At 39.8% G+C, this 16,410-nt stretch overlaps 1 protein-coding gene across 6 annotated transcripts in view; it reads right to left on the bottom strand.

Moving 5' to 3' along the window:
* Positions 1-1,181: 1,181 nt before the first annotated feature.
* The window catches only part of Faf2 (Fas-associated factor 2), a 51,692-nt gene continuing 36,463 nt past the window's right edge, over positions 1,182-16,410 (bottom strand). For all 6 annotated transcript variants that reach the window (XM_053777764.1, XM_053777760.1, XM_053777762.2 and 3 more), the window contains 2 exons: positions 5,871-6,013; positions 1,182-2,087 (listed from right to left, as the gene is read on the bottom strand). In XM_053777764.1, the coding sequence (XP_053633739.1) occupies positions 1,952-2,087; positions 5,871-6,013 (279 nt within the window). In that variant the 3' untranslated portion in view covers positions 1,182-1,951. The remainder of the gene's footprint in view (positions 2,088-5,870; positions 6,014-16,410) is intronic.

The raw sequence follows: 16,410 nt of genomic DNA, 5'->3' as shown, positions 1-16,410 counted from the left end.
CTCACAAAATAACTGTCCACAGTTGTCTGTCTCACAAAATAACTCCACAGTCGTCTGTTTCTGTCTCACAAAATAACTGTCCACAATTGTCTGTCTCACAAAATAACTCCACAGTCATCTGTTTCTGTCTCACAAAATAACTGTCCACAGTCATCTGTTTCTGTCTCACAAAATAACTGTCCACAGTCCTCTGTACATCCTGGCAAGCTCAACAAGCCTCACACCACTCTCATACTTCTGTATTATTTCCTTCTTCACATCTATGGTGTTTCTCACTTTCTTTACCACAGGGGTACCACTAGCAAGTTTCTTTGGGCCCATGGCAGCTTATTTCACAGCCCCACAAGCACTAAACACAATTAAATAATCGTAAAATGTGTGAATGAGATCGCAGGTTAGTGTTCACTCAAGCATAAACAAAGCTAGACTGCTCACGGCGCCTACACGGGGATGCGGACAGAGCGGGCCAGCGGACAGGTCCCGTACCCGGCAGTCCGAAAATAGGGGCGCGTTTGATAATAGGGACACAGTTTGTCCGAAAAAATTGTCTTATTTTCGAAACGTTCGATATGTGATACGTTTGATTTTTGAGGTTCCACTGTATATGGGTTTGAGAAGGTCTGTTTCAGTGTCCCTCTGTTACATAAGAACATAAAAAAGGAGGAACACTGCAGCAGACCTGTTGACCCAAACTGGGCATGTCCTTGTATGCAGTATCAGCAGCAACTATGTGATTGCAGGATTTACTGTTTTGAGTAGGACTCTTGCTAAGACTTCAGAGATGAAGAAGCAGCCTTTGTTTTGTTTGTGTTAGAAACAGCGATTAATGATGATTCAAGGCATTTACATCTGTGGGAATTAGGTTCCTGAATTTCATGAGATTGGCAGAATTCCGGTATTGTAAGCAGGCGTTGTTCAAGTTATCGTTCCTACATACATTAACGTGTTCAATGAGGCGTGTTAAAACTGGAAAATGTCTACTGTGAGTTTTGTTGTCAAAATAAGAAATAATTTCTATTCAAAACCAAGTCTCTATAATGAACTTGTCAGGACTGAGGGCAGTCTGCAATAACTAAACTTTAAATATTTCCCTGATACATAGCCCTGATACATTTCCCCGATACATAGCCTTCTATTTTACAGTTCACTCTATAAATTTAAAAGGATAAAAATAACAGTGGTAACCCATTTCCAACTTTATTAAATAATTGTTCAACAAAGAAAATTATATTTTCTATCAACCACCCTCCTTGAAAAAAAAGCAAATTAAAATAATTATTCTGTAATGTACAATCCTTTTCAAAGTTGTAAAAAGTGGCTATGTTCAACCATCTGTCCATCATTCATTCATAATTTTTTATGGTTATTTACTGTATAAATTGTTTAGACTTTTGTTAAACCAGTTATTCAGAAAATATTAGGTACATATACCATCCTTAACTTGAAGACCAATAAGTCAAATAGAAATAATCATAACCTCTCTCCAGGGCCTTTACATTCCTGTATATTTATACAGTACATTATGGTTTTCTAAGAAAAAACGGGATAACCAAGCTCTGCATGGGTTCCTTTCTAGCAATTACATGTTTAAGCCCTAGAATATAAGAAAACTGATCTGTAAAATCCTTAATCGTGCAACTGGCTAACCTGGTTGTAGATGCCGAAAACTAACTGCCAGGACTTAGATGAACAAGCAATTTGTTCACAATTCACAACTAACTTAAAAATCAGAGATAAATCTTTAAAGGACATTTCAGTCCATCTTGGACCAAAACATCAAGAACTATTTCTAATTTGTGGGTTAGTCGAGAATTCGTATAGCCACATTATAGCAGCTTTTATGCTGTAAGGAATTTATTTATGCAAGCTATGTTGTTAAATATGGCTCAAAAGCATGCTGTAATATGACCCAGGGCCTCTGTTTATCACATTTGGACAATATTAACCCAACTCACGCATCTAAATCTGACACAAAGAGCATACTCCGGGGTGGCAGACGAAACTCTTCGAATGTTGGCGGCAGAGGATTTGATGTTGTTGGTTCACATGGCACAACTTGTCTTGGGAAGTTTGTTGTCACCTGGAATCTATAACAATATATCTCTAATACTGGACAGACTTTAATAAAAGAATTTAAAATTTTGTATTAAAACTAAACCCCTTCATAAATGTTACCTTGATTACACTAACAGCATATCCATTTAAAACTACTACTCCATTCATCTGGATCTAACATAAGCCTACTGGATACTCAAGCCCTTAAAGCTCAAGGCCTCTTATTACCCCCCACTTCCCTCCAACCTTCCACTCCAGATTTACACACCCCTCATCATCATCCTATCCCTCCCTCTCTATCCTCTCTACATACCCAAACCATCTCTACCACCCCTCCTCAAACCTCTGAATAATAGATACCCTTGGTGACCCCACATTGCCTTTTAATTTCTACACATGATATTCAAATCACACATTACTTTTTAACATGACATCTCCACTACCTCTAACAGTGGAGACATCTTGTTTAAGCATTCAAAATCCATGCTTCACACCCATATAAAAATGTGGTTATCACTATACTCTGGTACATTTCCCCTCCCCCTTTTCACAGACCCATCTGCTGACATGTACACTCCCAATATCTAAATACATCCACTTCATCCATACTCCCTCCCTCCAACCTGATATTCAATCTAGCACCACCTAATTTCTTTGTTTCCCTTATCACCTTGCTCTTTTCTATGTTCACCTAACTTCCTTTCATATATCTTCCTAAATTTGTCCACCAATTTGTCTTCACAATTCCTCAAAAGAACTGTGTCAAGGGCAAAGAGCAACTGTGGAAACTCCCACTTGTACAGTGGACCCCCGAGTTTCGTGATTAATCCGTTCCAGAGAGTCTGCCGAAGGATGAAATTGCTGAATGGCAAAATCATTTTCCCCATAAGAAATAATGGAAATAAAATTAATCCATTCCAGACACCCAAAAATATTAAAAAAAAATTTTTTTTCTTCAAATTAAATAAAGATTTACATATAGAAAACAATGAGAAATCAAGTACATACATATATAAAATAATAACAACTTTACACTTACTTTTCCTCAAGACTTTTGGGTGGATGGAAGACAGGAGAGGAGACGATGAAGGTGCACTAGTGTTTGGAAGGGGAATCCCCTTCCATAAAGACTTCAGGTACCAAGTCCTTATCTGGGGTTACTTCCCTTCTTTGTTTTTTAATGCCACTGGAAACAACTTGAGAGTCACTGGACCCCTGTCGCACAAAATATCTGTCCAGAGAGCTCTGTTTCTGGCGTTTCTTTAAGATTTGTCTGAAGTGGGACACAACACTGTCATTGTACATGTTGCCAACACGGCCTAAACAGCTTTGTCTGGGTGAAGTTTACTCATAAATGTTTGCACTTCAGTCCACTTTGCACAAATGTCCTTAATCTTTGAAGAACGCCCCTTCCTCCATCTCTCTTCCTCCTCCTCTGAAGCAATTTCCTGAACTGTGGTCTGTTACTGTTGCAGGTGAAGGTCTTGCAGCTCTGTAGTGGTTAGCTCTTCATCATGGTACTCCAACTCTTCTACATCCTCCAAACACATATCCAACCCCATGGAATTCCCCAGTGACAATACTTTCCACAACTGGCATAGGCTCCTCAGGGTCAGCCCCAAACCCTAAGAGGCCCTCTCTTGTACACATTCTGGCCACAATTTTCTCCAAGCAGAGTTCAAAGTCCTGCAAGTCACTCCCTTCCAAGTCTTACCTATAAGGTTTATGCAATGGAGGATACTGAAGTGATCTTTCCAGAACTCTCTTAGGGTTAATTCAGTGTCTGAGGTCACTTCAAAGCACTTTTGAAACACTGCTTCGGTGTACAGTTTTTTGAAGTTTGAAATCACCTGCTGGTCCATGGGCTGGAGGAGAGGAGTTATATTAGGGGGCAAGAAGTTCACTGTGATGAAACAAAACTCCTCCACCATTAGCTCTTCCAAGTGTGGAGGATGAGCAGGAGCACTGTCCATTACCAGGAGGCACTCGAGTTCCAATTTATTATCCAGGAGGTATTTCTTCACACTGAGGCCAAACACTTCATTAAACCAATCAAGGAAAATTTCCCTTGTGACCCATGCCTTACTATTTACCTTCCACATCACACACAATTTACTCTTGGTGACACTGTTTTTCTTGAACACTCTGGGATTTTCAGTGTGATAGACCAGTAAAGGCTTCACTTTGCAATCCCCACTAGCATTACTACAAAACATGAGAGTTAGCCTGTCTTTCATAGGCTTGTATCCTGGGAGTGCCGTTTCCTCCTGCGTGATGTAGGTCCTGTTTGGCATTTTCTTCCAAAACAGGCCTGTTTCGTCACAAATGAACACTCGTTGGGGTTTGAATTTTTCGGTGTCTACATACCCCTTACACTCCTGTACAAACTTCTCAGCCGCCCTTTTGTCCGAACTAGCAGCCTCGCCATGCCTTACCACACTGTCTATGCCACTACGCTTCTTAAATCTCTCAAACCAGCCTTTGCTGGCCTAAAAAATCACAATCACCACCACTCGTTGCAGGCATTTTCTTTACGAGGTCATCATGCAACTGCCTTGCCTTTTCACATGATATTGACTGCATAAAACAGTGGACTCTTGACTAATGATATTAACTGGTACCTGAGAACGAATATCGTTAGTCGAATTTTTTTTTAGTGTTAGCCGAGGCAAAATGTTAGCTTTAAAATGCATCGCTAGTCGGATTTAACGTTATATGATGCCATCGTTGGTCAAGGGTCCACTGTACTATCTCTTGCTAACTGTTTTTGGGTAATCCACACCAAAAATAACCTCTCCACTCCTTCGAGGGTTTGCAATCTCTTTTTTGTCAGCATATCTACCCCTTTTGCACCAACAGCACACTTTATTTCCTTTCCCTTCACCACGATCAAAGTGATGGCTGAATGGGGTTTGCCATACATCCTGGCAAGCTCTGTAACAGGCACTCCACTCTCACTTTTTTCAATGATTTATTTCTTGAATTCGATCATGTTCCTCACTTTCTTTACCATAGGGCTGGCACTAGCTTTCTTCGGGCCCATGGAGACTTATTAAGCAGTTGCAAGCACAAAAAAACTGTGGATTATTATGAAATGTATGAACCCGTGGGTTGATGGTCACTCGCTGGTAAACAATGGCACACCAAGTGTGAATGGTGCTGGAGACTGGCTTTGTGAGCGCGCTGACGGTGGACGCATACTGGACGGTTGCCGAATCACGAGGCCAATCACGAACCACAAGGCTATATTTTGGCGAAAAAAATTGCCGAGTCGGATTTCACGAAGGTTGCGGCAGCCGAACGGTGGGGTTTCACTGTAACAGATACACCATCTTTTAATCCCACACCCCTTTCCAACACCCTACCTTACCTATGATGTACCTTTAAACAGTTTCGAGTTTCGCTACTCTCAAAGCCTGGCTCGTCTGGTGCTTGCCTGGTCAACCAGGCTGTTTCTGCCTGAGGCCTGCTACCCCACATATCCATTACAGCCTGGTTGATCTGGCACCTGGTGAAAATACTTGTCTGGTTTCCTCTTGAAGGCTTCTACACTTGTTCCAGCCATATTTCTGACACCTTCTGGTAAGATGTTGAATAGTCTGTGACCCCAGATGTTGATACAGTGTTCCTCACTGCACCCCTGCTCCTCACTGGATTTATTTTGCACTTCCTCCCATATCTCTCACTCCAATCTGTTATTATGGCAGTGTGCAGATTTGGGACCCTAGCATTCACTTATACAAACCCATCTATAAATATGTTAAAAGTAGGAAAGGGCTATATAAAATACACTAGTCAGGATCATTGAAGCTCACCTGTCTGGAGAGTCCGGGTGACAGAAAATGTAGTAGTACAAACATGAGAGACTTTCGGTTTTGAGGAATCGTCTCTCTAAGCGAGTTCCCTGAGGCAGTTTCACCACAATGTGTACCACTCCGTCCACACCCTCCTCTGGCTCCTGAAGGGGTACGAAAGTCAATGCATAAATTAAGTGATTTATCTAAATCTTTAGCAAGAAAACTGTTGAAAGTTTACACACTTTTTTTAACACATTGACCGTCTCCCACTGAGGTAGGGGTGACACGAAAAAGAAGAAAGAATTTCACCATCATTCACTATTATTGTCTTTCAGAGGCACACCAATACTACAATTCAGATGTCCCTCCAAACTGCAAATATCTCCACCCCTCCTTCAGGGTGTAGGCAGTACTTTTCACCTCCAGGACTAGAGTCCTGGAGGTGAGAATCCCTTCATAAATGTTACCTTGCTTACACTTACAGCTTATCAAGTAAAAAAAAAAAGCCTACTCGTGCCTATCGAATACACACACACACATGCCTGCTAGATGTCCAAGCCCCTTGCACACAAAACCTCCTTTAACCTCTCCCTCAAACCTTTCCCAAGGGAACCCCTACCCTGCTTGCCTTCCACTACAGATTTATATATATCCTGCAAGTCATCATATATTGCTCCAGCCTCTCTAAATGTCCAAACCACCTCAACAACCCTTCCTTAATCCTCTGGATAATACTTTTAGCAACCCTGCACCTTCTCCTAATCTCCAAGCTGCAAATTTTCTGCATAATATTTGCACCACACACTGCTCTTAGACATGACATCTCCACTGCCTTCAGCTTCCTCCTTGATGTAACATTCAAAAACCATGCTTCACACCATGTAAGTGTTGGTACCACAATACTCGCATACATCCTCCTTTTTGCCACCATGGATAACCTTCTTTGTCTCTACAGATGCCTCAATGCACCACAGACTTTTTTACCCTCATCAGTTTTACTAAATATCTTAACACGTCCACTTCCTCCATACTCCCTCATTCCAATCTGATATTCGGTCTTTCATTATCTAAATCATTCTTTACCTTCATCATCTTGCTTTTTCTTATATTCGCTTTTAATATCCTTCTATTACATACCCTCCCAAATTCATCCACCAACCTTTGCAACTTCTCTTCAGCATTTCCCAAAAGCATCTCTGACAACTCCCATTTTGTATTAGCTTCTGCACATTTTAATTCCATACCTGTCCCAAACACTCTTAGCATTCACTTCTTTTACAAGGCCCTCTATAAATATGTTAACCCTTTCAGTGTCGAGACCCCTGATCCTTAGATATAGAATCTTTTCCCGACGGTAATGACAAAAAAGTACAAAATTTGATGGAAAACTTACAAAATTATGCTCTGGCAGAGTTAGCGACCTCGATGGTATTTAACCCTTAACCCTTTGACTGTTTTGGTCGTATATATATGTCTTACGAGCCAGTGTTTCAGACGTATATATACTCAATAATTCTAGCGGCTTCAAATCAAGCGGAAGAAAGCTGGTAGGCCCACATGTGAGAGAATGGGTCTGTGTGGTCAGTGTGCACCACATAAAAAAATCCTGCAGCACACAGTGCGTAATGAGAAAAAAAAAATGATCGTTTTTTTGGATTAAAACACCGACTTTGAGGTGTATTTTCGTATAGTATTTCTCGAAGTATTTGCGTTTTCATGGTCTTAGGTGATAAAATGGAAAACATATTACAGAAATAGAGATGATTTTCATTACTTTGACGATGAAAACGACCTTGAAACTGAGCTCAAAGTAGCGGAAATGTTCGATTTTTACCAATGTTCAGGAGTAAACAAATCACACCACACGTCCAATACACGTCAACTGGGGAGTTTAATATTCTTTCACTAGTGCACTCATATTATTTATACCATTTTTACAATAATGCAGTAGTCTGCATAACAGTAAATTTTGTATTTTTTGTATGAATAAAAAATCAAAATAGAAAGCAATAATAATATAAGAGGGGCCTAGAGATGTGACTAATGAACAGAGGATATGTTATTTTAGTGCCAAGAATGTCTACCTTGTTTATTCTGGACCCTATTTTGAAATTGGCATCTTTTTTAGTTTGCGTGAAATTGGCCAAATTGCCATTTTCTGACCACAATATTGGGTAGTCCAAATTGGTAAATGGGAGGTTTCTTGTACTCAGCTGATAGATAAAATGGAGTTCTAAAGAAATAGCTATGAGTTTGGTCAACTGGAACAACGGAATTGGCTGAAAATAGGGCTCAAAGTCGGCGAAATCGCCGATACGCATATGTCGCCGAGACCGCTAACTTCTTTTTTTTCAAAAATTTAGCGACATAGAATGACAGTTTCAGAAAGGGGCCTGAAACAGTCAAAGGGTTAAACTGTCCAAACAGATCTACGCTCACATGCGTAGTGCTCCAAAAGCAGATCTGCGTTTTTTACATATTTTTAACCCTTTCAGGGTCCATCCCGTAGATCTACGGCTTTACGTTCAGGGTCCAAACCGTAGATCTACGCCATGAGCTCAGCTCACTCTGATAAACTGTGAGTGGTACATTTGGGCCTAGATATGAGAGAATACATCTATGTGGTATATGTGCACCACATAAAACAGATCCTGCAGCACACTGTGTATAATGAGAGAGAAAAAATGAAATCATGATTTTTCGATTAAAACAGCAACTTTGCAGTGTTTTTTCGTATGTTTTTTATAGTTGTATTTGCGATTTCTTGGTCTCATTTGATAGAATGGAAGACATATTACAGAAATAGAGATGATTTTGATTGGTTTTAGCATTGGAAATGGCTTGAAACTGAGCTCAAAGTAGCGGAAATGTTAAATTTTTGCCGATATTCAAGAGTAAACAAGCGACCTCACACATCTAATACACGTCAGCTGGTGGGTCTAATATACATTCACAAATATGGTGATGATATTTATACAATTATTACAGTATTGCATAACAGTAAATCTTCTATTTTTTGGTGTGAATAAAAATTCATTATGTGAATAAAAAATCAAAATGGAATTTGTTTGTAAAGCCTCAAAACATAACTAATGAACAGAGGAAATGTTAGTTTAGTGCCAGGAATGCCTACATTGTTCATTCTGGACCCTATTTTGAAATTGGAATATTTTGAACTTTGTGTTAAATTGGCCAAATTAACAATTTCCGATCAGTTTATTTTGTAGTTGAAACAGTTGAATTGGCGATTTCTTGTGCTCAATCGATAGAATAGAAGTAATACTAGTGAAATAGCTATGAATTTGGTTGATTGGAATAATGTAATTGGCCTAAAATGGGAATCAAAGTCGGCAAAATCGCCGATTCGTAAATATCGCTGACACATCAAAATTCGCGAGAGCATAATTTCGTCAATTTTCCACCAAATTTCGTACTTTTTGTTTTATTACCTTCACAAAAATATTCTCTACGATTTCATAAGAAAAAATAACAATTTTTTTTTGGGAAAATTCTTGGACACTGGTGTGTGACTCCAGATTTGGGCCTTGGACCCTGAAAGGGTTAAATATAACAAAAAAAAAAAAATGTAGATCAAAGTTTTTTTTACACATTTTCAAATGCAAAAAAAGAAAAAGAAGCTCTATGTTTTTTTACATACTTTCAAATGTTGAAAAAACGTAGATCTACGTTTGGACAGTTTAAGGGTTAAGCATCAGAGATTTTGCCCACTTTGAGCCCTATTTTTGGCCAATTCCATTGTTCAAGTCAACTACTTTCAACGACCCAATAGTGGTCAGAAATTGGCAATTTGGCAAATTTCACACAAATTTCAAAAGATACCAATTTCAAAACAGGGTCCAGAATAAACAAGGCAGACATTCCTTGCTCTAAAATAACATTTTCTCTGTTCATTAGTCACGTCTCCAGTCCCCTCTTACATTACTCTTGCTTTCCATTTTGAATTTTTATTCTCACAAAAAATAGATTTACTGTTATGCAGACTACTGCATTATTATAATAATTGTATAAATAATGTCAACACATTTGTGACTGTGTATTAGACTGGCCAGTTGGACACATACTGGACAGTGACGTTATTTGTTTACTTTTGAACATTGGCAAAAACTTAACATTTCCGCTACTTTAAGCTCAATTTCAAGGTACTTTTCATCATGAAACCAATCAAAATCATCTCTATTTCTGTAATATATCTTCCATTCTATCAACCGAGGCCAAGAAAATGAGAATACAACCATAAATACCATATGAAAATACATTGCAAAGTCGCTGTTTCAAACCAAAAACATGATCGGAGCTTTTTTTTTCTCATTATGCACTGCGTGCTGCAGGATTTTTTTTTATACTGCGCACACTGACCATGCAGACCCATTCTTTCATATGTAGGCCTACCAGCTTTCTTCCACCAGATTTGAAGGAACTAGAATTTTGGTGTATTATTAAGGGACCAGCACTGGCTCTCAAGCCGTAATATTACGGGACCGACCCTGAAAGGGTTAAACAACTATGATGACATCATGCATCCCTGTCTAAGGCATACTTTTACTGGAAAATAATTTCTCTCTCTCTTACATACCCTAACCTGAACCTCACTATCCTCATACAAACTCTCAGCTGCCTTCCATAACCTACCACAAATTCCATACATTTGCAACAACTGCCATATTACTCCCCTATCCACCCTACCACATGTCCTTTCTAAAGCCATGAATGCAACAAAAATGTCCCTGCCTTTATCTAAATATTGTTCAGTTATATGTTGCAGTTTTATAACTGTAGTGTAAGCATGCCTCTGGCAAGACAGTGATGGAGTGAATGATGATGAAAGTTTTTCTTTTTTGGGCCACCCTGCCTTGGTGGGAAACGGCCGATGTGTTAATAAAAAAAAAAATAATTATGTACTTCAATGTAAACACTTGGTCTATATATCCCCTATCCTTCCTAAAAAAAACTCCTTGTTCATCTGTGATCCTGCTCTTCATCATCCCATTAATTCTTTCAATGATAACTACCAAACACTTTACCTGGTATGCTCGACAGGCTTATTCCCCTATAATTTTTACACTCTTTTGTCCCCCTTTCTTTTATACAAAGGAACTATGCACATACTGCCACTCCCTAGGTACCTTCCCCTCTTTCGTACATACATACACACTGAACAAAAGTACCAACCACTCCAAAACTATTCCCCACCTGCTTTTAACATTTCTGTCATGGTCCCATCAATCCTAGCTGCTTTACCCCTTTCATTTTACCCACTGACTCACACACCTCCCCCACTCTCACAACTGGCTCTTCCTCACTCCTAAAGGATGTTACACTTCCTTGGCCAATGCATGAAATCAGTGTCAACATTTAACAGTTCCTGAAAATATTACCTCCATATTCCCAATACCTCCAACACTCCATCTAGTAACTCCCCTTTTCTGTTTTTAACTGTTCAATCCATTCATTCCCTAGGCTTTCTCACATACTATTAATCTCCAAAACTTTTATTATTCTTGGCAATATTTGTTAGAGCCTCACTCACTCATTTGTTCTTCTTTGACATTCCCTTGCTACTCTCTTAAACTCTCTTTATTCACTATATACTTCACTCTCCTTATATCACTTCTGCTTTGTAGAAACCTCTCATTTGCTAACCTATTTTCCCTTACCACTCAGTTTATTCCATCATTCCACTAATCATTTTTTTTTACTAACCCATCGGCCATTTTCCACCAATGTAGAGTGACCCGAAAAAGAAAAACTTTCACCACCATTAACTCCATTACTGTCTTGCCAGAGGCATGCTTACACTCTGGTTATAAAACTGCAACATTAACATTCCTCCTTCAGAGTGCAGGCACTGTACTTCCCATCTCCAGACTTGAGTCTGGCCTGTCGGTTTCCCTAAATCCCTTCATAAATATCACTCTGCTCACACTCCAACAGCACGTCAAGTCCTAAAAACATTTGTCTCCATTCATTCCTATCTAATACCCTCACGTATACTTGCTGGAAGTCCAAGCCCCCTTGAACACAAAACCTCCTTTACCCCCCTCCCTCCAACCTTTCCTAGGCCAACCTCTACCCAGCCTTCCCTCCACTATAGATTTATACACTCTCAAAGTCATTGTATTTTGTTCTATCCTCTCTACATGTCCAAACCACTTCAACAACCCCACCTCATCCCTCTGGATAATAATTTTGGTAATCCCGCACCTCCTAATTTCCAAATTACGAATTCTCTGCATTACAGTATATTCACACCACACTTTGTACTCAGACACGACATCTCCACTGTCTCCAGTCTTCTCCTTGTCGCAACATTCACTACTCATACTTCACACCCATATAAGAGCACGTTGGTATAACTATACTCTCATACATTCCCCTCTTTGTTTCCATGGACTAAGTTCTTTGTTTCCACAGATTCCTCAATGCACCACTCACCTTTTTCCCCCTCGTCAATTCTATGATTCACCTCATCTTTCGTAGACCCACCTGTTGACACGTCCACTCCTAAATATCTGAATACATTCACCTCCTCATACTCTCTCCCTCTAATCTGATAATAAATCTTTCATTACCTAATTTTTTTGTTATCCTCATCACCTTACTCTTTCCTATATTCACTTCAAATTTTCTTCTTTTACATTTTTTTTTTTTATTATTATCACACTGGCCTATTCCCACCAAGGCAGGGTGGCCCGAAAAAGAAAAACTTTCACCATCATTCACTCCATCACTGTCTTGCCAGAAGGGTGCTTTACACTACAGTTTTTAAACTGCAACATTAACACCCCTCCTTCAGAGTGCAGGCACTGTACTTCCCATCTCCAGGACTCAAGTCCGGCCTGCCGGTTTCCCTGAACCCCTTCATAAATGTTACTTTGCTCACACTCCAACAGCACGTCAAGTATTAAAAACCATTTGTCTCCATTCACTCCTATCAAACACGCTCACGCATGCCTGCTGGAAGTCCAAGCCCCTCGCACACAAAACCTCCTTTACCCCCTCCCTCCAAACTTTCCTAGGCCGACCCCTACCCCACCTTCCTTCCACTACAGACTGATACACTCTTGAAGTTATTCTGTTTCGCTCCATTCTCTCTACATGTCCAAACCACCTCAACAACCCTTCCTCAGCCCTCTGGACAACAGTTTTGGTAATCCCGCACCTCCTTCTAACTTCCAAAACTACGAATTCTCTGCATTATATTCACACCACACATTGCTCTCAGACATGACATCTTCACTGCCTTCAGCCTTCTCCTCGCTGCAACATTCACCACCCATGCTTCACACCCATATAAGAGCGTTGGTAAAACTATACTCTCATACATTTCCCTCTTTGCCTCCAAGGACAAAGTTCTTTGTCTCCACAACCTCCGCAATTTCTCTTCAGAATCTCCCAAAAGCACAGTGTCATCAGCAAAGAGCAACTGAGACAACTCCCACTTTGTGTTAGATTCATCTTTTAACCCCACACCTCTTGCCAACCCCCGAGCATTCGCTTCTCTTAAAATCCCATCTATAAATATATTGAATAAACATGGTGACATCACACATCCTGGTCTAAGGCCTACTTTTACTGGGAAATAATCTCCCTCTCTATTACATATTCTAACCTGAGCCTCACTATCCTCGTTAAAACTCTTCTGCTTTCAATAACCTACGTCCTATTCCATACATTTGCAACATCTGCCACATTGCCCTCCTATTCACCCTGTCATATGCCTTTTCCAAATCCATAAATGCCACAAAAACCTCTTTACTCTTATCTAAATACTGTTCATCTATAGGCTTCACTGTAAACACTGTCTACACACCCCCTACCTTTCCTAAAACCTTGTTCATCTGCTATCCTACTCTCCATCTTACTCTTAATTCTTTCAATAATAACTCTACACTTTACCAAGTATACTCAACAGATTTTTTTTTTTTTCAGCAAGTCGGCCGTCTCCCACCGAGGCAGGGTGACCCAAAAAAGAAAATCCCCAAAAAGAAAATACTTTCATCATCATTCAACACTTTCACCTCACTCACACATAATCACTGTTTTTCCAGAGGTGCTCAGAATACAACAGTTTAGAAGCATATACGTATAAAGATGTGCAACTCTTGGGTATCTTTATGTGACACCACCTATGACTGCTGCACCTCTCCTGCCATACGGTTTATAAGCTGCTTCTCCGCTCATCTGCCGTATTCTACTCAAGATTGATGGACTGAACACATCGACTCAAGGTTGAGGGACTGATTACCTCATTCTCCTCCTGTTCTTCAAGTTTCTCCTATGTATGGACTGATGAAGCCACTGTGTGGCGAAATGTTTCCGCAATAAAGATACCCAAGAGCTGCACATGTGTCAAATTTATCAACATGTCGGTTCTCTGAACTATTCATCTACAAACCTGTCAGACACTGCAATTTCTTGGGATCTTAATACTTAGGAATTCTTCGCTTGCCTAATTCTTGGGCACAACCTACTTCCACTTTGAACAAATGTGACACCACCTATGACTGCTGCACCTCTCCTGCCATACGGTTTATAAGCTGCTTCTCCGCTCATCTGCCGTATTCTACTCAAGAGTGATGGACTGAACACATCGACTCAAGGTTGAGGGACTGATTACCTCATTCTCCTCCTGTTCTTCAAGTTTCTCCTATGTATGGACTGATGAAGCCACTGTGTGGCGAAACGTTTCCGCAATAAAGATACCCAAGAGTTGCACATGTGTCTAATTTATCAACATGTTGGTTCTCTGAACCATTCATCTACAAACGTATAAAGATACACAACATATCCTTCCAAACTGCCAATATCCCAAACCCCTCCTTTAAAGCGCAGGCATTGTACTTCCCATTTCTAGGACTCAAGTCCGACTATATAAAAATAACCGGTTTCCCTGAAACCCTTCACTAAATATTACCCTGCTCACACTCCAACAGCTCGTCAGGTCCCAAACACCAAGGAACTATGCATGCTCTCTGCCAATCCCGAGGTACCTTATCCTCTTCCATACATTAGCACCAACCACTCCAAAACTATATCCCCACCTGCTTCTAACATTTCTATCTTTATCCCACCAATCCCAGCTGCCTTACCCCCTTTCATTCTATCCACTGCCTCACGAACTTTCCCCACACTCACAACTGGCTCTTCTTCACTCCTACAAGATGTTATAACCTCCTTGCCCTACACACACACATTCACAGCTTCCCATCTTCATCAACATTTAACAATTCCTCAAAACATTCCCTCCATCTTCCTGATACCTCTAACTCTCCATTTAATAACTCTCCTCTTCTATTTTTAACTGACAAATCCATTCATTATCTAGGCTTCCTCAACTTGTTAACCTCACTTCAAAACTTTTTCTTATTTTAAACAAAATTTGTTGATAAGATCTCACCCACTCTCATTTGCTCTCTTTTTCTGCCAATCATACAAAAAAAAAAAAATGTTGATTTATCTAGTCACTGGATTTTTCAAATTACTTTGAAAGCAGCAGCAAATGAACTTAATGCTTCATTCTGCCTATGAAAAACCCACAATCTTTTGGTTATAAGCTAAGCACACTTGCACCTTCCTTTCTTCAGTGTCTTACTTTTTATTTTCCAACTGTTTATATGCTCTCAAAGAGCTCCTACATATTAAGGCAGCTGAAAATATTTTAACAATGCATGTGAGGACTTCCCTCAAGGAGAAAAACGTAAACCATCCTTCAAGGAAAAAATCTAAACCATCCCTAAGAGAAATAATCTAACCCATTCCTCAAGAATATCAAAGTCATCCCTCAAGAGGGTAAAAAAAAAAAATTCTAAATGAAAGAAAGCCTGAGACATGCTGAGAAAATACTGCATAATCAATGTAGCTTTCTCTTGATCTACACCCTGTACACTCTCTCTCACTACAGAGTAGAATAACAACAACCTGTATACAATAAGCATACCTAATCTTATACATCACCTTTTCTATCAAATCTTCCTCACTTATTTCCTATCAGACTGTGCTGCATCTGTGGCCATTCTCTTATCACAAATCCCCCATCAAGCTTGCACATGTGCAATGACTGACATTTCTCTTCATAGTTCCTCATTTTATACACTACGTATACCAAATTTTCTGGAATTCTGTGTGTTTTGTTTACCATTACAATGTAGTATTATTTGCAGACAGCAACCGCCCAGGGAGGTACTAAGTTCCTGCTGAGTGAGTGTAAAACGAAAGCCTGTAATTGTTTTACATGATGGTACGATTGCTGGTGTCTTTTTTCTGTCTCATAAACATGCAAGATTTCAAGTATGTCTTGCTACTTCTACTTACACTTAGGCCACACTACACATGCATGTACAAGCATATATATATATAGTATATACATACCCCTCTGGGATTTCTTCTATTTTCTTACTAGCTCTTGTTCTTGTTTATTTCCTCTTATCTCCATGGGGAAGTGGAAAAGAATTCTTCCTGAGTAAGCCATGCATGGCGTAAGAGGCAACTAAAATGCCTTGAGCAAGGGGGCTAGTAACCCCTTCTCCTGTACATATTC

This window comes from Cherax quadricarinatus, chromosome 7, assembly GCF_038502225.1.
Source record: "Cherax quadricarinatus isolate ZL_2023a chromosome 7, ASM3850222v1, whole genome shotgun sequence".
Lineage (NCBI taxonomy): Eukaryota > Metazoa > Arthropoda > Malacostraca > Decapoda > Parastacidae > Cherax > Cherax quadricarinatus.
This window is presented reverse-complemented; position numbering and strand designations above follow the sequence as displayed.